This window comes from Dasypus novemcinctus, chromosome 21, assembly GCF_030445035.2.
Source record: "Dasypus novemcinctus isolate mDasNov1 chromosome 21, mDasNov1.1.hap2, whole genome shotgun sequence".
NCBI classification, from domain to species: domain Eukaryota; kingdom Metazoa; phylum Chordata; class Mammalia; order Cingulata; family Dasypodidae; genus Dasypus; species Dasypus novemcinctus.
Window position 1 is genome coordinate 15,415,400 of NC_080693.1, and position 22,253 is coordinate 15,437,652.

Genomic DNA, 22,253 nt, shown 5'->3' on the forward strand with positions numbered 1-22,253 from the left:
TCTTCGCAAGGTTACCCTTTATTCCTCAACATAAGGAGAATCAGAAGAGTGAAAGTTAATGGAAACAAACCAAGAACGAGTGTCCAGAAGATGGGAATGTGCCAAATGTTAGTGAGTAGATTGAGAACTGACAATTACCCGTTTGATTTGCCAACTAAAACAGAGGGAAGAAAGTGTGATTGGAGTTTTCTCCTGTACGCAACTCCTCTGTGATGTCCTCCTTCACAGCCTTTCATCCCAGGGAAGTTACAGATTTCCTGGGCTAGAAGGTGCTCCCGGCACCGTTCGGTGGCTTTGCTGAGATGTTATCTTATTCCTCGCTTTCTGGGGAGTAGAACTGGGAAGTTCTGGTTACTGTCCTTCCAGGAGCGAAGGACGAAAAGCAAACTCGTCCCTGGGGTCCCCGGGGGCTCATGCTCCGGGGCGCCTCCCCGCGCCCGCCGCCCGCCTCCCTCAGCCCCCGCACCCCGCGGCCGGAGGGCGGGGCCGGCGGCGTCTCCCCGCAGCCCACCCCAGGCAGGGGCGGGAACTGCAGGGCGGGGCGGGCGCCCGGCCTGGGCGTCACGTGGCCGGCGCGGGCCAATGGGCGCGCGGCGCCAGGTCGAGGCCCGCCCGTGAGGCGGCGGCGGGGCAGTTGGGCCGGAGCGGGCGCCGGGGCCGGAGCGGAGCGGGCGGCGGGCGAGGTGCGCCCCGAACCTGCGCCCGGGGTCCTGGGCCGAGGCGGGGGGCGAGGGGCAAGCAGGGCGGCGACCCCCAACGCTCCCCTCTCTCCTCAGGGCCAGGCCATGGAGCACCAAGTGCAGCGGTTGCGCCGCGCGTTCCGGTCGGGCCGGTCGCGACCCCTGCAGTTCCGGGTGCAGCAGCTCGAGGCCCTGCGGAGGATGGTGCAGGAGCGCGAGCGCGACATCCTGGCGGCCATCGCCGCCGACCTGTGCAAGGTGCAAGCGCCCGCGCGCCGGCTCGGGGTCTCCCCTGGGTTGCCGCCCCCTGCTGCCGGACTGTGCCGCGCCGTGGGAGCGCGTCCCGGGCAGCGCGGAGGGAGCCAGTGTCCCTGGCCCTTCCTGCCGGGCTCGAGCCTGCCCCAGTGCGTCTGTGTTTACGGGCGCCGAAGTGCGGGCGACGCCCGGCCCCCGTGGTGCCTTTTCTTGCGCGTCCTTTGTCCATTTTTCTATTGCATTTCTTACCCTTTTTTTTTTTTTCCCCCCTTATTGTTTATAGGCACTCAGTAGTTTGCCAGCTTAGCCGTATTGCGGAGAACCGTGTCCCGGTCTACTCCTGGTCTTTGAACTTTGTGTATGGTTTCCTTTGCGGACAGGGAGTTTGTTGTGGTGGCGGTTGCTCTCGATTTTTCCTCCCTGACTTTGTCAGTGCTCCTCAGTCTCCAGCGTACTGACGTCGCCTGGGGAGCTTGTTAAAATGAATTATGGTTCAGCAGGGCTGGGGTGTGGTCTGAGATTTTAAGTTTCGAAAGGCTCCCAAATGGTCCCAGACCCCTGCTTGGCTCTTCTGAAACCGCGTTTTGGATTGTCAAGGTTACCCAGTGTTTCGGGTATGAATAGATCGCCCTTTGTTTTCTAATAACAATTGGTCTAGTCTTGCTGTTGCTTTTTATCTGCATTTACTGGCGGAGCTAGGCCTTGCTCTGGCTTGGTGAGTCTCCCTTCCCCACCCCGTCAGAGATCATTGCAAGGGGTAGAACCAGTTGTAATTATTAACTTTACGCTTATGGTGCTTTTGGTGGAGCGGGATTGTGGTATGAAATAAACAAGGTCGGGTCATTAAAAGCCTGAGTCATTTATTTTTTCCACGAGTATCAAATAGTTGTGCCAGTGTATGCATAGGATCACTTAAGAAATAAGTCCTGGAGCGTTTTCAATTTAGTTGGGAAGCAAAACATACACAGATAAAATGTGACTATAGCTATGAACCAGTGTCATAAGGGTGCTATATTAAGCGACTAAAAGCATATTTACTCTGGAATATAAATTAAAGCATGATCAGGGCAGGCCCCAGTTAATCAGGAAGGCTTCCTGAAGGTGGTGAGGTTTTAAACCCGACTTTAAAGGCTTTGGAGCAGTAGACAGTAACTTCAAGGGAAGGAATATATGAGAAAGGAAGTTAGCAAGTCCCTCTTGAGGGCTTGAAGGAGGGTGGGAAAGGAGTCTGGATGGCAAACAAGCAAGTCTGATCAGGTAAATCATTGCTATTGCAAGTGTATCTGGCCTGGGGTTTTTGACCTCCAACCCTGAGCAAGTCATATTCACTGTGTACAGGTAACTCTGGCTCTCTTATAACAGAGTGAATTCAACGCATACAGTCAAGAAGTCATTAGCATCCTTGGAGAAATTGATAATGTGCTGCAGAAGCTTCCAGAATGGGTGGCTCCTAAACCAGCTGAGAAGAACCTGCTCACCATGCTGGACGAGGCCTACGTTCACTCAGAGCCCCTGGGGGTCGTTCTGATAATCGGCGCTTGGAATTACCCCTTTGTTCTTGCCATTCAGCCACTAATTGGAGCCATCGCTGCAGGTCTGGTGCCAGTTCCCATCCTTGCGCCTTCTCAGAGGGTTTATTCTTTCACATTGGTTGTCGTGGCCAGTGGAATACATTTGGTTTGGTGGTTTGCCTTGGTTTCCACTCGCAGTGTATGGAGAGATCCTAATACCATATTTTTTGTTAAAACGGGCTCCAGAGGAGATGTGCAAGGTCTCTTGAGGAAGCCAGGGTCACGAGCCTGTGCGGGTGTCGAGGCATCTGAGTCGAAGGCCCAGGAGTTTGCAATCAGGTGTCATGTTTTCGTGTGGGTTCCTTGCGGGCCCTGATTTCGGATGAACTACAGACTGTGTCTGGGTGCTTCCTTTATTCGTGTGAGGGCTGTGGGAGTCTTGCTACCTGGGAGTCTAGCAGATGCCAGGAGACGGACACGTCTGCAGGATCCCAGCCAACAGCTTCAAATGGAGGAAGCCTGTTGGCCTGCCATTTTCAGGACAGAGAGAAAAATCCAGGGGTGGGAGTGGAAAGAAAGTAATAAAAAAGCTAAAGGAGTGGGACACGCTATTGTTAACGACCTGAAGATCAGCATTTGAGGGGGAGAAAGCAGATGGGAAGAGAGAGTGAGAAGAGCTCTTACACAGGTTGGGAAAGAAGAGAATTAAAAGCAGTGTTTTGAGTGCCCTGCCGGTACTCCCCACACGAACGCCATTTTGGTAGCCATTAACGTTACTCGGGTATTAGACAATACTCTTGTGCTTTTTGTTTTGTTTAGGAAATGCTGTGATTATCAAGCCTTCTGAACTAAGTATGAATACAGCGGAGCTCTTGGCTAAGCTTCTCCCTCAGTATTTAGACCAGGTAAGAATCTTAAATACTGTGGAAAACACATATTTGATCTTCCTCCTAACACATGTTATCAGTGACAGGGGATGTTTGCCCTTTTGTTAAGCCTCCAAGAATCGACTTAATGAAAGAAGTTAAAAGTCCCAAATAAACTGAGCTCTTGTAGTTACGCGGTATATTTTGACCCTTGCTCACATAGGTACGCCTGCTGTTTACAAATCCTCTTCTGCTGTTTGGCTGTCTGGATTATCCCTTCCTAGATATCAAATAATGCTTTCAGGTTTATTTGTTCAGTGAGTATTTATCGAGGGGCAGGTACCGTGCTGTGTGCTAGCGTATTTTTGTTGTTGACAGTCTTTTGGCCTGAAGGGGGGTTGGCTGGTTATATAAGAGCACTCTTGCTTTTAAAAGGGTCTTGTTTGTGACATGAAAACTACCCCAAGAAAATGATGTCTCGAACCAAAAGTGGACTCGCACTTGGAGTTAAAGTGCTACCATTTGAGAATATAGAAAGCCGAAGGAAGAAAACGAGCCGACCCTTGGGTTGGTTCACCTCCCTGTCTGAATCCCACTCTTATGCCCTCACAAGGAGCAAGCTTATGGCGCCACCGTGCTAATGCCACAGGGAGTCGCTGCAGTGCAGAGTCCTCATTCGGCTTCTTTCAAAAGGAACCTTTAAAATACAATACTTGCAGGTGTCCATGTTAACTTGTAATAGCCTTGAGGGCAGCTCTATCTCTTGGAGTAATACTGTTCTCCTTGTTGTTCCTTCACTGTTGTCACAGCCCATGGAATAATCCAGTAGCTGTGGTTATGTAATTCAGAGAGGTGACATGGAAGACAGTGAGATGGCATGGATTGAATAGGATTTGGACCCAGAAGACTGAGGTTTTAGGTCCTGCTTTGCCCCTCACCGGGGTAAATTCTTCAATATCTTGCCTCTGTCCAGATGAGGGTAATAATGCTTTACCTGCCTTACTTAGCTTGCTAGGGGCAGGGACAGGGGCACTCAATTACCCTTGATCTCTGAAGATTAAGCTGTATGAAATTTAAAACTTGAAACATTTGCTAGGCAATTGAACCATGAAGTTGAGTGAGAATTATCTTGCAAAGAGTGAAGATAAAGTGGAAACATGAGCTCCACAAGTCAGCTTTCACTTCATCCTCAGACCTCAGAATCTTTTGAGCCTCTCCCTCTGCCTGCCTTCTTTGCCTTCTGGTCTCAGCCCTTGATTTTCTGGTTATTTTCCAAGATGTCTTCTCTTTCGTCTTAGCTGCTCGTAACAGTACAGCACATATAAGCGCTCTGTCCACGGACGCTAAATGAATTCTCCCAAGAGCAGACGTGGAAGCCAAGGGTCAGAGATGGTCAGTGACTTGCGTACGGTCACTTCAGCTAGGAAGTGGCAAAGCCTAGATTCTGTCTAAATCGTCCTCACTTGCAAGCAAGTGCTCTCGGCCACTGGTCTGTGGGTACCACTCTCTCTTTAGACATTTGGTTCCATGGGCTAAGCCTTGCCCTGTCTTGTGCAAGGAGCTATTCTGCCACTTTCTCACCCAAATCCTCAGGTTCCACAACTTCCATCTGATACATTCTCCCTGTTCAAATCCAACCATTTGCTCTCTTTTCTTTTGTGCCTTCATTGCTGAGCTTGTGTAGGTAACGTGGATTATCTGGATCGGTTCCACCGTGGGGTGACGACTCCCAGACACGGTCACACTCCGTCCTCCACTCGTCCTTGGTCAGCTTCCTTTTCCATTCCTCAGGGACACCGGTCTCGGTCTTCACGTGGTTTGACTGAATTTAAAATACTTGTATTACCAAAGAAACTGCTGATGTGAGAAAATAGAATTCATCTGGCGATTCAAGTTTCTGTTTCTCTTTAAGGACCTGTACGTTGTTATTAACGGTGGTGTTAAGGAAACCACAGAACTGCTGAAGCAGCGATTCGACCACATTCTCTACACGGGAAGTACTGCAGTTGGAAAAATCATCATGGAAGCCGCAGCCAAGCATCTGACCCCCGTGACTCTCGAACTGGGAGGGAAGAGTCCATGTTACGTTGATAAGGACTGCGACCTGGACGTCGCCTGCAGGTGAGGCTTGCCATGGTTATCTTAGGTGTGCTCTGCGCAGGGGCGGTGCTCCCCAGCAGGCGGGTGCAGCCTCTTCACCCTTGAACCCTGTGCCTGGTGGCCCCGAGATGCATCGTTACACTTTGGGGGTTGATGTCCTCGAGGAGTAACAGAATGCTTTTACAAACTGCCTGTTGGTGCCACTGTCCTCAGAAAAGTTCTTGACAGTATGTGGTAGCCTTTAGGAATTATGAAAAAGTTCTTGCTGTCCTCTCGGGGATATACAGATAGATCCGGCAAGAAATTTTACTACTCTCTTGGCAAATGATCCAGGAAGTAGAAAATCCAAAATATTGTGGGTGCCTGCTGAAGCCTTTAAAATCCCACTTGAAAGGGTATTACACTGATCCCCTAATTGAGGGCCTTTGTTGACAAAACCAGCATTTTTTTTTTTTTTAAGATTTATTTCTTTCTCTCCCCTCCCTCCATTGTCTGCTCTCTCTGGCCATTCGCTGCTTCTGTGTCTGCTTGCGTTCTCATTAGGCAGCTCCGGGTACTGATCCTGGGGCCTTCCAGAGTGGGAGAGAGGCGATTGCTCTCTTGGAACACCTCAACTCCCTGTTCTGCTACGTCTTCTTATTTTTTCTCCTCTGTGTCTCTTGTTGCGTCACCTTGCTGTATCAGCTCTCTGCGTTGGCCAGCATTCCTGAGCGGGGTGGCTTTCCCGTGCAGGGCAGCATCCCCACACAGGGGGCACTCCTCTGCAGGGCCGCATTCCCATGTGGGCTGGCACTCCATGTGGGCCAGCCTGCCCTCACCGGGAGGCCCTGGGCATCAAACCCTGGACCTCCTATATGGTAGATGGGAGTCCAGTTGGTTGAGCCACATCCGCTTCCCACAAAACCAGCGTTAACTCATCTTTGACTTTGAATAGCATCTTGCACCTGGGAACTAGAAAAGAAAAGGTTTCAGGTTCTTTTTTTTTTCAATGTGGAAGCAACTCAAATGTCCATCAATCAGGTTCTTTTTTGCTTTATCAGGTTTAACTCCCAGAAGTGCCAAACCCAGAGCCAACTCTGTCCTCAGGGCACCTCCGCCTTCTGAGATGGGGATCAAGGAGGACTTAGGTGGAAGGAAAGGGTGGTCAGGATTCCAGGCTGGAAGGAAAGGGTGGTCGGGATTCCAGGCTGGAAGGAAAGGGTGGTTGGGATTCCAGGCTGGAAGGAAAGGGTGGTTGGGATTCCAGGCTGGAAGGAAAGGGTGGTTGGGATTCCAGGCTGGCTTTCTAGGCAGGAGCCTGAATCGCCAGAGCATGAGACGTTCCGTGAGGAGCATTCAGGCTGTGGACTTCTGCTTGTGCCCGGGGACAGCACCCGCGGTGGGGGTGGATTCTTAGGTAGTGAGGTAACCCTCACCATATCTCACCACTGCGCGTGCAGGGGCGTGGTCTCGCAGCCTGGCCCTTGGCCCTGAACTTCTTGCCAGCAGGACCCATAGCTGCACCCCTGAGAGGCGGAGTCTGTACGGAACTCCTGTCACCCAGGATGTCCTCACGGCGGGAGGAAGAGGATGAGGGTGTCAGGAGGCTCTTCCCCCGCAGCAGGCAGTGGCTTCCCTGCTTATGAAGGCCTCTTTCCCTCGAGCTGGCTGGAGAACTTCCCTGCCACACCAGCACTCTACCTGGATTGGGAAATGCCTCCAAATTCCAAACAAGTGACTTAGAGATGAGTTTTTCAAATGCGCTTTGTTTTTCAATGATTACCAAGCAAATAGATGAATACATTCTAGCTGCAGAGCATCCGAGCAGCAGAACAGGGTTTTGCAATTGAACGTTAGACGGAGTCCTAGAGCTCTTGGGGTTCTGTTTCCTCAGACGCATCACCTGGGGCAAATTCATGAATTGTGGCCAAACCTGCATCGCTCCGGACTACATTCTCTGTGAACCCTCTCTCCAGAGCCAAATCGTGCAGAAGATTAAGGAAAACTTGAAGGTCTGCGTTCACTGATTTCCTCCAGATCACCTGGTTGTGCACGGCAGCCCCTTTCCTCCCTCCCCCCAGGAAAATTCTAGTAGCTTTTGCGACTGATCAATTGATCAGTTAATTAAAAATTCTCTGCGCAGAATGTCTGCTGAGAGCAAAGGTCGACTGGTGTTAAACATATGTAAACTGTCTGGTTGATTTGTTGGTGAAACACCTTGTTAATTGTGGCAGTCAGTTGACAATTTATGGGAGTGCTTATTTCTAAATTCTAAATTCTATCCCATTGTTCCATCTGTCCTTCTGCCAGGCCCACACTCTTTTGATTACTGTAGTTTTGTGTAAGTTTTTTGAACTTGGGACACGTGAGTCCTCCAGCTTTATTTTTCCTTTTCAAGATTGTTTTGGCCGTTTGGAGTCCCTTGAAATTCCGTACGAATTTGAGAATGGGCTTTTCTGTTTCTACAGGGAAAAAAAACACTATTGGGGTTTTGAAAGGGATTGCGTTGAATCTGTAAATTTGTAGATCATTTTGCGTAGTATTGTCATCTGAACAATATTAAGTCTTCCAATCCATGAACACGGGCTGTCTTTCTATTTAGGTTTTCTTTAATTCTTTCAGCAATGTTTTGTAGTAGTCAGTGTGTAAGTCTTTTGTCTTCTGGATTAAATTTATTCCTAAATATTTTATTCTTTTGATGCTTTGTAAATGCCGTTTTCTTAATTACCTTTTGGGATTTTTCATTACTAGTGTATAAAAGTATAACTGATTTTTCACGTTGATTTTGTATCCTGCCACTCTGCTTAATTTTATTAGCTCTTTTTTGTTTTTGGTGTGTGTGTGTGAAGCCTTTAGGGATTTCTACGTATATGATCGTGTCAAATAGGAACAAAGATGATTGTACTTCATCCTTTCCAAGAGACATGCCTTTCTTTTTCTTGCCTAATTGCTCTGGCTAGAACTCACAGTACCAAGTTAAATAGAACTGGCAAAAGTGGGCATCCTTGTCTTGTTGCAGCCCTTAGGGAAAAAGCTTTCAGTCTTTCCCCATTGAGGATGATATCAGCTGTAGGATTTCTCATACCTGGCCTTTAACATGTTGAGGAAGGGCCCTTCTATTCTTAGTTGGTTGTTTTTGTCACAAAAGGGCCAGGTGTGTGCCTTTATTTCTTGTCCTTGACCTACCGAAAAGCTGAAACTTTCTACTATTAAATTACTCGTGGGATGGGGCAGACTGTTAGATTCTATGAGGTATGAAACCAGAGAGATTATCGTGGGCATGGATGGGTTTTGTACTTATTAAAGAAAATGAAATTTGGGTCTTCATGACACTAGCATACTGCATTGTTTTTAACAGGAATTTTATGGAGAAAATGTAAAAGAGTCTCCGGATTATGAAAGGATCATCAATCCTCGTCATTTTAAGAGGGTGTTAAGTTTGCTTGAAGGACAGAAGATAGCGTACGGTGGGGAGAATGATGAGGCCACACGCTATATAGGTAACGGCAGTTCCCCTTTTCCTATGGGAAGATGGCAATTTTGTAATTTTTACCGATGTTGGTTACTGACACTACATAAACTTTAAATACATAGTGCTTACTAAACTATCCAACGCTGCTTTCTGATATAGCACTTTTACTGTGAGTTATTAGAAACGCATATGTTTAAGACTACCCTTGTTGCACTAGTTTTCCAAGTTTATACATATATTGTCTAATATTTTCTTCCTAACAACCCCAAAAGACAGGGTAGAACTCCCTGTAATTATTTCCAGTTTATGGATGGGAAAAGAGCATAAACAAGGAAATAACTTAGCCACCATTCCACAATAACTTACAGCAGTACTGTTCCAGAAATAATGTCTTGATCTCTCAGGTTTGACCTTATTGTTGTTATCTTGTTTATCTTCCTTGTGTTTTTCTTTTTTTTTTGGTCATGAATATGTATTACTTTGGAATTTAGAACACATTTTTCTAAAACAACAGATAAGGTGACAGGAACATGACAGACTCATTTAGTGGGCGAAGAAGCTGTTCCAAACAGCTTTACTTATCCCCCTTCATCTAGTAGGGTGACTCAAGTCACGAGTGTTCACGAAACGCACGCGAAGGATGTAGAAGCCACAAGGAACAGTGGGTTCTCCCGTGGCGAACACCCCGAGGGGCTCCATACCCTCGGAGCCCCCGGTTCTTCCGCCCCCGCCTCAGCGGGTCGACTTCCTCTTCTCCTCACGCCGGGCCTCCGAGTGCCGGCGGCAGGGAAGCATGCGGTGAAGTCCAGTGGAAGGAAGGAGCTGCCTCTTCCTTGTTTCTCTTCAGAGCAGGGAAACCGTTTGCAGGGACCTCCCCTTCCATCCTATTGGCCAGAATCAGGCCACATACCCACGATGGCCCAAGGAAAGGGCCTCTGTGGTTAGCTTGGGCCAGTTAGGACTTTCCCCTGACCGGGAAGCAGGGTCACCTTACCCGAGCTCCTCTCCAGGCAGGCCCTAAGAAGGGGGGGCAGACCCGGGGTGGCAGCTCCTCCCCACAGTGCAGTGCTGGAAAGAGCCCTCCTCTGCCACACTGCCCTGGAGACCGAGGAGGAAGCTGGGCAGGGAGGAGCACATTCATTCGCCGCCGTCAGCTGTCTTCTCTTCTAGTTCTCCTTGGTTTGTGTACAGGGTCTTCCTGAGCACGGCCGTTGGGGATTTCCAGCGACTGGGAGGCTTGTGACTCGCGGCAGAGCTGCTTCAGCAGCCGTTCTGCTCTCTCCCTCACCCCTTCCCTGTAGAAGAGGGAACGCCGAGCCAAGGCTTAGGGATTTGGGACTGTCTGAGTGCGTTTTCTTAATCTGGGAAATGCCCTCAGCATCTGACAGTTGCAGTAAAAGTCAGCGAGGTGGACACGTGACAGCACCTGTGTGCTGAAGGAACAGTGTCCGTTTGGCGCACAGAGGTGCTGTCTCTGCACCCAGGCAGACCTGTCCACGGGAGTGAGCAGGGAAGGTACAGAGGGTCACGTGCCCATCTGTCCCCCGCTCCTGCTTGGCACCAGCCCTGCTGCCTGGAGGCATTTAGTGTTTGCACAGGGTCGTGCACATAATTCAGGCGTTTTGTTCAGTAGATGGGCCTTGGGTGGGAGGGCAAGGGATAGATAGATGGCCCAGTAAAACCAACACAAGGTGGGAGCTTTGCATTTTTATCTCCTACTTGAGCACTTTGGTTTTATTTCCCCGTCAGCCCCGACTATACTTACCGACGTCGATCCTGAAGCCAAGGTGATGCAAGAAGAAATTTTTGGACCAATTCTTCCAATAGTGCCTGTGAAAAACGTAGATGAAGCCATACAGTTCGTAAATGAGCGCGAAAAGCCCCTGGCTTTCTATATATTCTCCCATAACAATAAGGTAAGCTCTACGGAGAACAGGGCACTGCCATAAGCTGCCCTGTCCTAAACCCTGCTCCTTCTTGGCGATGAAGGAAATGCTGTTTTTACTTGCGTAATAGCAGATCTTGCCAAGTGAGGCTGGAGTCGTAGGTGAGGAGATGACTGTCAGCCACACCCACCTCCGCACTGCCTGGGCTTAGAGCTGAGTCTCCAGGGGCGCCGGGCGTGGCGTTTCTGATTCACAGACATCTTCCTTTATAATTGGTAGACTTACAAGTTCAAGCCTCAGATGCTTTGCTTTTGTGTGTGCATGTTTTATCTCAGGTGTGCAAGGATTTTTCCTTTCCTTTTTTTATTTTAATATACTTAAAAAAAATTTCTTTTAAAGATACTTAGATTACATGGATGTTACATAGGGAATGTAGGGGATTCCCACATGCCCCGCTCCCTACGCCTCCCACACTTTCCCACGTTAACTACAGCCTTCGTTAGTGTGGTACATTTGTTACAACTGATGAACAGATTTTGGAGCCTTGCCACTGAGCATGGAGTATAGTTTCTGTTATAGCCTAAACTCTGTCCCACACGATTTTGTAAGTTATGAGGTGCTTTTCTGACACCAGGCCGCAGGGCCCTCCTGCGGAGGAGACGCTCTGCTGGGGCTGTGTGGGACCCAGGTCTGTGGCACCGTCGTGGAAATGATCGTGTTACCTTGAACCTACCTCCGTTTCTCAAGTTAAGTTCCCTTTGCTGTTAGCGTGGTGGAATCACGGCACCCTCGGGCTGAACGACTTGGCCGATCTTTGCGCGTCCCGCCCGTTCACGGCTCGGGTGCTGGCAGCCGCTCGGGTGGCCTCCTGGTGGGTGAGGAGAGCCCGGAGCCCGTCAAGGTCTGAGGAGTCCTCAGACAGATGTTTTCTGGAGAGCTGATGGTTACAGGACAGCTCCTGGAGCTCAAGGTGCCCCGAGATCCAGAAAACTAGATAGGTGAAGGGACCCAAGTGTGCAGGGCTCCACAGACAGTGGGGTCTTAGCCAAACAAGGGTGCGGCACTTAAACAGCATATAGACAGCACGGTGCGTGGGGACCCTGAGGCCTAAAGCCAGGGCACAGCCAGAGCAGCGGGGTCCCCCGAGGTGACGGCAGCCCATACCCGGCTAGCTCTGACGGGTTCCCAGGCGTTTGCCCACACCCAGGTGAAATGACGTTTACAAGCGTTGACCCGTGTGACTGTGCCTGTTTGGGTCTTAGACCAACCATTTATCTCTCCCAAAACAGGATGCTGAATCTGAAATCCCCAATTTTTTTTACCATCTCATGAACTCTAAATAATGTCTGCCCCTCAAGTGCTTTAGAATGGAGATGCAGAAGACATTAACAGTTTTTTAAAAGTTGGAATCGAGCCTGAACTGCCTGCAGTAACAAGCCTTTGACAGCTGTCCTGGCTTGAAAAACCCAGGTAGTGATTGAGCAGAAAGGCCCAGAGCGGGAAGCGGCTGTGGCTCAACCGATTAGGCCCCCGTCTACCATGTGGGAGGCCCCGGGTTCGGGTCCCAGGGCCTCCTTGTGAGGGCAGGCTCTCCCACATAGAGCCGATGGCTCGCGAGAGCTGCCGGCCCGCACAGCAAGATGACACAATAAAGGGAGACAAGCAGACACAGAATGTACAGCGAATGGACACAGAGAGCAGACAGCAAGCAAGCTGCAAGGCGGGGGGGGGGGGGCGGTAAATAAATAAAAAATAAATCTTTGAAACAAAAAAAAAAGGCCCAGAGGTTCAGGGCCACCTCACCTGGCGTCCGAGCTGTACCTCGGAGCAGTGAGATGCAGTTCACCCCGTTGGCTAAACTGAACCGCAGCTTAGGTGGCTGATCAGGTCGATTTACTTACACACTTACTATGCCGGGTTAGATGCGGGGCCCCCAGGCTCGGGGACCCCTGCTGGAGCACGCAACCAAGTCCTAGGAGCTGCCAGGGCACCCCAGGTCACGGGCGTTACCAGCCCACTAGCCTTTGTTTTCTCGCCCAGCTGATCAAACGGGTGATTGACGAAACATCCAGCGGCGGTGTCACCGGCAACGACGTCATCATGCACTTCACGCTCAGCTCCTTGCCCTTCGGAGGAGTGGGTGAGTCTGACTGTCCCCCTGCCCCGTGGCAAGGATCTCCAAAGCCCCAGCATTCCGAGGTCCGTGTGCCCAGGCCGGCGACGCCGCGGCCCCACGCCCCACAGTCCTGCCCCCGAAGACGCCACCCCCACGACCACCCAGTCAAAAGTCGTCTCTCCCCCTCACGGGGTCCACCTCTGTCCCCTTTCCAGGGTGCGTACTTCCTTTGCAGCACTCGCCACCGTCTGTGATCATTTTGTCCCTTTGCTTGGTTTGCTCGTTCGTCTTTCTCCCAGATTTAGAGGAATTTTTGGCCAGCGAGTGGGTCTCTAGTTAATCAATCCGTCCAATCACTGCCTCTCTGTTTAAACGAGGCAGCAAATGAAGGGTTCCGAACGCCCGGGCCCAGACAGCCGCCCAGTGTCTCTGTATCTTCTCCTCCCGGCGGTGTTGAGTAGTGACCACTTTTCACCCCAGCCCTCTGCTGGGAGGAGCTGCTCCTTCCTTGATTTGCTTTCACAATACGAGTAGAACAGGAGACCCCCGTGTCCCAGGGAGGGGGGCAGAAAGGAAACCTTTCTCACGGAAGCTCTGGGGACACGGCTGGGTCTCCAGCCCCTCTTTTATACTTGACATGATTGGCAGTGATGACGCCCTGTGGCAGGTGCTTTCTCATTTGGGTTCTGGGCAGTAGGCTTCTCCGTTATCTAATAGAGATACATCAAACTAATAAATGTGTGAAAGTTCTCTTAACTTAAGGCAGACTATGAAAGCTGATGCTTTCTAACGCTCATGCTTTATTTCCTCCTTTGTAATCACATAATAAATTCCCCCATGGGAATGGAATGGCCCCAGTCAGGCAGCACCCCGCTCTCCTCGCAATGGCACAGTTCCTGTTCTTAGATTAAAGCAGCCTTGTTCCAAGGCCAAGAAACCCTGGCTGGCTTCCCGCAGTTGCTAGCACCCAGCACAGAGCCCGGCACACGCGAGGACTGGCCAGAGGTGCAGGGGGAGAGAGACCAAGCCAGTGGGAATTGCAGGAGCCAGACCAGAGCTGATGGCCGCTTGGAGCAGGGTGGCGGCGGCGGAGCTGGTGGGAAGGAGCGGGCGTTTTTCTAGGTCAAGCAGCAGGACTTGCCAACAGATTGAACACGTGTGTCGAGAGAGGTTGGGGGAGAACACGTGAGAAAATGCTTTCTGGCACCGTAGCTGGAGTTTTACTGCCCAAAATCTTAGAGGATTGCATGGGACTCTGTTGTCCCTGGTTCCTCACCTTAGTCCCCTGAACCCTGGCTTCTGGGCTCCTGCCACGACGCGGTCAGTGCTCTCGGCCTGAGTCACCAGTCGCCTCCTAATTGCAAACCCGGCGACTTGGTTTCAGGCCTTACCTTCACTTGACCAGGGAGCATTTCACATCATTTACCACACCCTCTTTAAAAGACTTTTGGCCGGGAGCAGATACAGCTCACGTGGTTCGAGCACCAGCTTCCCATGTGTGACGTCCTGGGTTCTATCCCTTGATACCTCCTAAAAAAACCAAAAACAAAAAACTTTTTTTCTCCCTAAGCAAAGGGAAGACCTGCTTTTATTTTTATTTTATTTTATTTTTTTATAAAACTTGGAAAAAATAGAAGAGTCCACAGAAAAAAATTTTAATTACCTGTAATCCCACTATTTAAGAAAACTTCTGGTTCATGTCCCTAAAAATTTTTCCCTTGCATATATTTGCACACACATATAAACACATATGTATTTTATTCAAAAATGGTATTCTCTTGTCTGTTGTTTTCTACCCTGAGTACAGCCTGAAGATTTTCTCATGCCAGGTGCTTCCACACCAGAGTTTAATATATATATATATATTTAAGAACTCAGCCTCTGTGCAACCATTATTAAAATTTCACATACAATGGAAAAAGGAGTCTGGACAATGCAAAAAGTACATAGTATTTAACATAATACTTTTTTTAGAAACACATCAGAGGATTTTAATGGCTGTATATTCTTCCCTCATCGATATGTAGTGGATTGACTTGACCAATTCCCATTATTAGATTTTTATGGCTTCATTTTTTTTTTGGTATAATTTATAGAACATATCTTTGTATAATCTATTTCCTTAGGAAAAATCTATAGAAATATAATCACTATATTAAAAGGACTTTTCCATTTTTTCAAAATGAAGTGCTTTTTTTCTTCTAATTCTACAATATAGACAATGGCAAAAAAAAAAAAACCCACAAAGAAAAAAAGCTACAGAGAGTTTTAAGGGAAAATGTAGTAACCTCCCAGGGATAGCCATTATTGACATTTCAGTAGATAGTTGAGATTTTTCTTTAAAAATGCCTCTCTTGGGTAGCAGATTATAGCTCAGTGGTTGAGTACCTGCTTCCCATGTACAAGGTCCTGAGTTTAATCGCTGGTACTTCCTTAAAAAAAAAAAAAAAAGCTTATCTATAAGGCTTTTGATACATATTGCCACATTTCCCTACCAAGTTGTTCCTCTTATTTTTCCACCAGTACAAGTATATAAACGATTGCCAGTTTCCTTGCCTTCACAACCCTGGATATTTCTGTCATTGATAGGCAAAAACCATGTCTCGTTTTAACTTGTACTCCTCTGAGTACCAGAGGGCTCGAACTTGCTTTGGTTAGTTCTCTAATGAACTTTCTATTGCTTGATGTTTTTACTGTAAGTACCCTCTTTATAAGTCAGAAACTTAATCTTTGGTCATAGCCAATATTTATTTCCAGATTGGAATTGGCTTTTTTGCCAATGATTTGAAACACATAATCAAGGCCATGAAACCTTTTGCTTTATGGTTTCAGATGTGGGAGTTAGGCTTAGAAAAGTCTTCCTTCCATCCACATTATATAAATATTCATCTGCATTTTCTTTAAATTCTCAAATGGTTTTGTGTTGCACATTTAACCGTGGAGAAACGTTTCTTTGGGAATATTACATGGTCTACCCTTTTTTTAAAAAAAAACCAAAGAATAAATGAACTAAGCTGGCACAATTCTTTGGAAAATCATCTTTTTTTTCAGTATGGAAGTGTTACTCTTACCATATACTCTGCTCAAAAGCATGTCATTCTTAGAGTGTTCTCTGTCTTTCTGTGTTTCCCTCCCCCAGGCCAAGAACACAGTATTAATTACTGTAGCTTTATACAGTTAACTTCTTAGCTAGTGTTTAGTATGTGCTTATTATATGCCAAGCACTCTGGTTGAATACCTGGGTTTTAGAGATAGCAAGTACGCCGGAAAGCCAGGCTCTGCACTCAAGCCTTCTGCCTGTAGAACTCACGTCTATAACCAGTGCAGTATTTTGCATGGCCCTCTCACCCAGGCCTTTGTTATTTTCTAGGCGCTTGAAGGAAGCAGGTGGCCTGACAGTTGAAGAGCATCACCTAGCATTTAGAGTCAGACTGAGCTGGGTTCCCTTTCTTTTGCCACTTACCCACTGTGCAACCTAGAGCAGATTACTTGACCCCTCTAGACTTCTTTTTCCTCTCTGGAAATGGAGGCGGTAATACGTTAGTCACTGATGTTGTGGTGAGAATTCAAGCAGAGAATTAAATCATTTTAAGCTCAGCCCAGTCTCTGGCACAAATGAGAGCAGTTACCCTAGAAGAGCTACCAACACCTGCCCTCCTCTTGGCCAGTGTCCTATGCCGGGAACGCTTCTTCCCCTGGCGGAGACCGTAAATGGGGCAGCAAAGAGCAGCACGTGTGGGTTTCCTTAGGCAGTGTTGGGGCTCGCTGTGCCCTCCCTCAGTGAAGCTCCTCTTGTCTGTTCTTTTTCAGGTTCCAGTGGGATGGGGGCTTATCATGGAAAACATAGTTTTGATACTTTTTCTCATCGACGTGCCTGTTTAATAAAAAGTTTAAAGGGAGAAGGTGCTAACAAACTCAGATATCCTCCGAACAGCCAGTCAAAAGTGGATTGGGCAAAATTTTTCATCTTGAAACCAGTCAACAAAGGAAAGCTGGGTCTCCTGTTACTCACTCTCCTGGGCGTCGTGGCAGCCGCGCTGGTCAAGGTGAGTCTCTGTTTGTCACTCATTGGTCCATCTTCCTGTTCCTGCCCAAATGCATTTCTTTTCTATCTTAGTAGCTCTTGTAGTTTTAGAAAGACACTGCATCTCTCATATCACCTTTCACAGTTAAGACAGGGTCTGCACTACAGCCTGAAGACAAGCTACCTGGCCTAACAAGTGCAGGTTTGTGGGAACCCAGCCACACCCATTTTGTTACCTTACTGTCCACTGCTGCTTTTGTGCTATGACAGCAGAATCAGAGAGTCGCAACGAGGGTCTGTGACCCCCAAAGCATAAAATAGTTTCAGGAAAAGTTGGCCAGCCTCTGTAGAACATGCCTGCAAAATCCTGAGCTTCAACCAACCCTCCAATCCTTTTTCTGTTGGTCTTTCATTTGCAGTTCAGTTTTGTTCTTGCATGCGCCTGAGATTGGCATGCCACGGAGATGGAAGAGAGCATCCCGTGGCGGAGAGCGCAGTGGCCGCGAAGCAGCTTTGGTGAGGGAGATCCTCGTTAGGCTAGAGCAGTTTCCCTCCCGAGCTGCTGACCAGTCGTTGGTCTCTGGGTCCTACTTATTACAGAGGCGGGCCTACAGAGAGGCCCACGGCAGCGGCCTTCCCACGGCGGAGTTTGTGTCCTTGGGGTGGAGGAGGAAACTCGTGACCTTGAGAGTGAAGACGTTCTAGAATGGGGAAAGGGGGAGGAGTCTCCGCCAGCTGCCTGGGGAAATGATGTCGAAAACATCGACAACGTCAGCAGAGAGGGGCAAGGACCAAGCGTCTGGTGGAAATCGCTGTGCTTATATCTGCGTTTTGTTTAAAACAAGAATGTTACAGTTTTGATGGAGTTGGGAGATCTCAGTTGCATTTGAAATCATTTGGGTTTTCTCAGAAATACCAAGCTGTGCTGAAGAGAAAGGCCCTGTTGGTTTTTCTGGTAGTTCACAGACTGCGTTGGTCCAGTAAACAGTGAGGAACCCAGCTGTCTGTCAGTGAGGTAGGAATCCTTGTTTTCTTCTGTGTGATGTGGGCCAAGGATGGTTTCTTTCAATTGTTTGTCCTTCTCCAGTTGGAGGCTAGGGGTTAATGAGAAGAGAAGGTTTAACTTCAGGCCTTCTGGGGTTTAACCCAGAGTGTCAGGGTTAAAACTCAGCTTCTTCACAGATTGTAAGAGATGGGGGCTGTGAGTTGCGGGAAATCTAAGTGTCTGGAGGCAGGGGCGGAGCTGGGGCTGGTGAAGCCTAAGCCATTTCTAGAGAAAGAACAGCCCGGGGGCCCGGTCCTCTCCCCGCTCCTCCCGCCCGCAAGAACTGCGCTAATTCCAGCCTAGAGTTGCCCTTTGAAAGGACACTGATCTCTGTGTTTCTCTTCCTTGTACACAATTTGAGAATCTTCTGAAAACCCCTGGGTCTGTTTTGTATGCTTGTTTCAGCTTTTCTTGACGTAATTTTAAACGTTTGGTTTTGGAATTCCTGGCGGCCAAGAGTGAAGCAGAGCGGGTGTCTGGTGCACTCCAGGGCTCTTCTGCTCGTGAGGCTGCGTCATGCTGGGGCTGGGCGTGTGGGCCGCGTCCGGCTTGGGTTCCTGGGCCCTCTCTGGTTTCTTGCTCTTTTGCCAAGACATGGGTCGCCCCACCTGACAAACATCCTCCTGGCTGGGATCGGATCTCTCAGCCTCAAGGAAGCCCCGGGGGCCCGGGTTGAGTCTGTGTCCCCCGGGCTTGCCCTGTCCCCGGGAGGCTCCTCATCGATGGCCGGGCAGCCTGGCCCGCGGTCCTGAGAGGCGCAGCAGGCGGGTCTTTCTGTCAGGTCGAGAGAAGCAGCAGTGTACAGAACCTTCTTGGGGGGACTGGAAATGTGGCTCGGACCCCCGCTTCCACCCTGACTCCGGGCCTTGGGCAGGGCCTTTCCCGCGCCTCCCTTGGCCGCGGCTGGCGGCTGGCGCGCTGTGGAAGAGGGAGGAGGCCCTGGGGATCCCCCGGCCACCTCCAGCTCTGGCCGTCTGGTTACAGTTGCCCATGTCCTACTTGGTGCTGGTTGAGGGGTTCAGTCCCGGACTCGACAATGGTTTGGTTTCCTTTTCCTCTTTGCTGCTTCTCTGCTCTTGCTGAGTTTTTATCCACCTTTTAGCAAATCACCTTTTATTTTAAATAAATGACTGAGCCTATACTGTATATCTCTGAGGCATTTTTACTATAATTGTAAACATTTCTGAACTTACATTTTTCTGAAATTGCTTTCTGTAACTCGTAGTTATTTTGCCATACTTGGATTTCACTTTCATTAATTCTCTACTAGAATTAGAATGGAGTTGGAACATTTTAAAATGGAAAGTTCAAGCAGTGGTTGGCTAAAGGGAACATACATAAACAGACTGGGGAGGAGTTTGGAAAAGCTTATTTTATATGCATATATTTCTTTTAATGTATGTACCCAAAGCGAATTTCCAATAAAGCTTAATAGAAGCTACAGAAAACATTGTACAGGGAATGGGTTTAAAAAAAAAAAAAAGTTGTGGCATATAAAAACATAAAAAGTTAAGTTAAAGTTGATTCATGTCTTTGGGCCTTTGAAAATTGAACCTGACATTTGAACTTCGGGGTTACAGCTGCACTTTTTTAGCCTCAATAAATACAGATGAAATCCAATACTACTTTTAAAGGTTAGAAACAAAATTGCTTATCAGTTTTCAAATTTCATGGAGAGACTTCAACTTCCTAGTTTCAGTGCTAGGAGAGTAAATGAATTTTTACCTCCTCTCTCTACTCTGATCATTGTCTCACTGATATTGGACAGACCACTGCCCCCATCATCACTATTTTGTCATTACTGTTGAGGGAAGCTATAGCCCTTTCTCTTCAGCCCAAACCTCACGTATTTCTGAGGGATAGTTTATAAAATGCATTTAAGTTTCTTAGGACGGGAGGTACTGTTAGAGTCTCAGTTCTGAGCTCCAGGGCTGGTTGGGCAGGTTTGTAAACCAGCAGAATAACCCGGATCCTTTCTTCCCTCTCTAGGTTGGCTACTACTGAAGAAGGATTCTGCTCAACCTCCTCGTTGCCTCTCCTGAATTATCTCATCCTTTAAATGGTTGATGAACCAATGATTTCAAATCCCTACTAAAAACAGTAAGATAAATAAGTGCACATCCTGTGATTAGGCCCCACAGTCCTGGCCGCCCACCGTTTCTACCAGCTTGCCCCGGCCGCTGTCGTTCCGGGAGGCGCCTGGGCAGGCCTGGCGGCTGGTTTGCTGGGTGCCGCTAGGGCTTCCAGCAGGCCCGAGGGGCGAAGGCGGGGCTCCCCAGCTCCCGTGGCGGTCGGAAGCCCAGAACAGGGTGCCGGGGCCTGAGGACCTGCCCTGCAGGGGCGGCCCTCGGCGCGGACGTGCCCTGGGCCAGCAGCCCTCATCCTTCCTCTCCCAGGCGCCATCCCGCGCTGTTTGCTTTGTGGCGGTTTGTCCACAGATGCTTCTGGTGGCTGACGTCACCCAAAGCATCCTGTAAATCCCGAGGCTTCCTAGAAGACGGGCTGATTTCATACCAGTGTCAGCGGTCATTCTGATGGCCTTGAAGTGTAAAAACTGGCATTTTTTAAAAGGCTATAAGTAAATACTTCTAAAAGTAGTCTCTCAGGACCCTAGACTTGCAAGTAAGTGGATCTGCAAGAATAAACTTCTGGGTTTGTTTTTTGGTTTTTTTTTTCCTGTAACACAATATAAGGAAATTTTACTTTTGAAGACTTCAGATAGATTCCTTTCTGAATAAATTCAACCTACAGAACTTAAGGCCGGCAACCACTTCCTGTCACAGAAAAGAGGCTTTGAATATTCCAGAGTTAGGGTTTCAGAGCCCCCTGGGGCAGACGGTGGATGACTTGGAGAACTGTGGAGAATAACTATCCATCCTGGCAGTTGGCCCTACTGAAGGGGATGGAGAACACAGAGGTGGGGTCTGCAGACATGGAGTCAGAGGAACTCCTAAGAAACGAGGGAGAAATTACTCTCCTCAGAGCCTTACGTGGCCAGACCTGGGGCCCTTCATCACATGGGGAACGCACTAGAGCAGGGGCCTTCCCTCCCACCCCTCTCAGCATTCGAAAAGAGACCCGACCCCTGGATGAGAGAAGGCGATTCACTTTATCGAATGTACACTCACCTTTGCTGAACGAATCTCTTCCATCCGCTGCCTGGACTATGCTATGCTCGCCTTTATCTGTAATTTGGAATGTCAGGATCTATCTAATCACTAGCCCGGGTTAGGGAAAGGTTGCTAAAACTGTGGGTCAAAATAAACCACCACTCAAATATCTTAAAATTTCAATATGAAAATTTCCTTTAGTATATTGAATTGTATAATTTCTACTTAAACTAAATTACTGGCTTAGCTACTGGTATATTCTGCTTCCAAATAAAGACGTTATGTTTGATAAAGCTGGCACGAGTTTTAATAGCACTCTTAGGGTGGAACCTCAGATATGCCCTGCTCGAGACAAATCTTTGATCATAAATTTTCTCCAATTGTAAGTCCATTTTTGCCCTTTTTCATCAAAGGTGGCGTTTGTCAACTTTTAAGTCATGCTTTCCCACTTTAACTCCTTAGCCAAGAAGATTTTCTCAAGCTTTACTTTATTTGTGGGTTGTTTTTTTTTTAAAGTAAATATGGTTTTTCATCTGTATCCTCCTACCTCCATTTGTTGATCTAAAACAAGTATTTCTGAAAGTATATTCACAGGACACTCATCCCACCAGGTTTTTTACACCAAAAAACAGTCCCATGGCCCATCCTACAAACCAGGGAATTGTAAGGCAAATAGGAATCCAGAGGGATCCAAGTACTATAGAACCTCTGGCTTGTGTTGCTTCCCAAACTTCTTTGTCCCCAGCCCTCCGTGTCCTCAGAACCTGGTAACCGTCCACAACACCAGCTTCCCCTTGGGACACTTGGGGAAACGGTGACATGGAGCACAGCATTGCTCCAACAGGCCCTTTTCCATCCTGCGGACCTCGTTCTTTTGTGTGGTATCGTGGGCAAGGATATATGTTTCCACCTTCCTGGGTGACAGACCTGGGACACTGCCACGGCCACGGAAGATGGCAGGTAGCCGGGTTCGTAGCACGTGCAGCCTTCAAAACGGGTTTACGCTCTCACCCTTCCCTGCTGGCCTCGGGAGACAGCTTTCATTTGTGAATGTGTTGCTGGCTGGAGACCATAGCAATGACAGCTAGACTGCCCTCTGCTCTGGGGGGCAGCGCGTAGCCTGCCCCCTCATCAAGCCTTAGCAGATTAACTCATCCCGGGCCCCAAAGAAAAGCTCCCTAGGACATCAGCGTTTAATCCCATCCCGAG

General features: G+C 48.5%; 1 protein-coding gene across 2 annotated transcripts; it reads left to right on the top strand.

Annotated features, from left to right (window-relative positions):
- The first annotated feature begins 603 nt into the window (after positions 1 to 603).
- Positions 604 to 21,337, top strand: ALDH3A2 (aldehyde dehydrogenase 3 family member A2). 2 transcript variants are annotated; one of them, XM_071210280.1, is made up of 12 exons: positions 604 to 683; positions 777 to 938; positions 2,298 to 2,529; positions 3,266 to 3,351; positions 5,225 to 5,433; positions 7,286 to 7,403; positions 8,750 to 8,891; positions 10,613 to 10,779; positions 12,790 to 12,889; positions 16,676 to 16,911; positions 17,800 to 17,904; positions 19,924 to 21,337. In XM_071210280.1, exons 2-11 carry the CDS (start codon positions 786 to 788, stop codon positions 17,878 to 17,880), a joined length of 1,524 nt encoding a protein of 507 aa, XP_071066381.1. In that variant the 5' UTR covers positions 604 to 683; positions 777 to 785; the 3' UTR covers positions 17,881 to 17,904; positions 19,924 to 21,337. The 2 variants fall into 2 exon arrangements, with proteins under 2 accessions (XP_071066381.1, XP_058139364.1); XM_058283381.1 differs by lacking the exon at positions 17,800 to 17,904.
- The last annotated feature ends 916 nt before the right edge of the window (positions 21,338 to 22,253 follow it).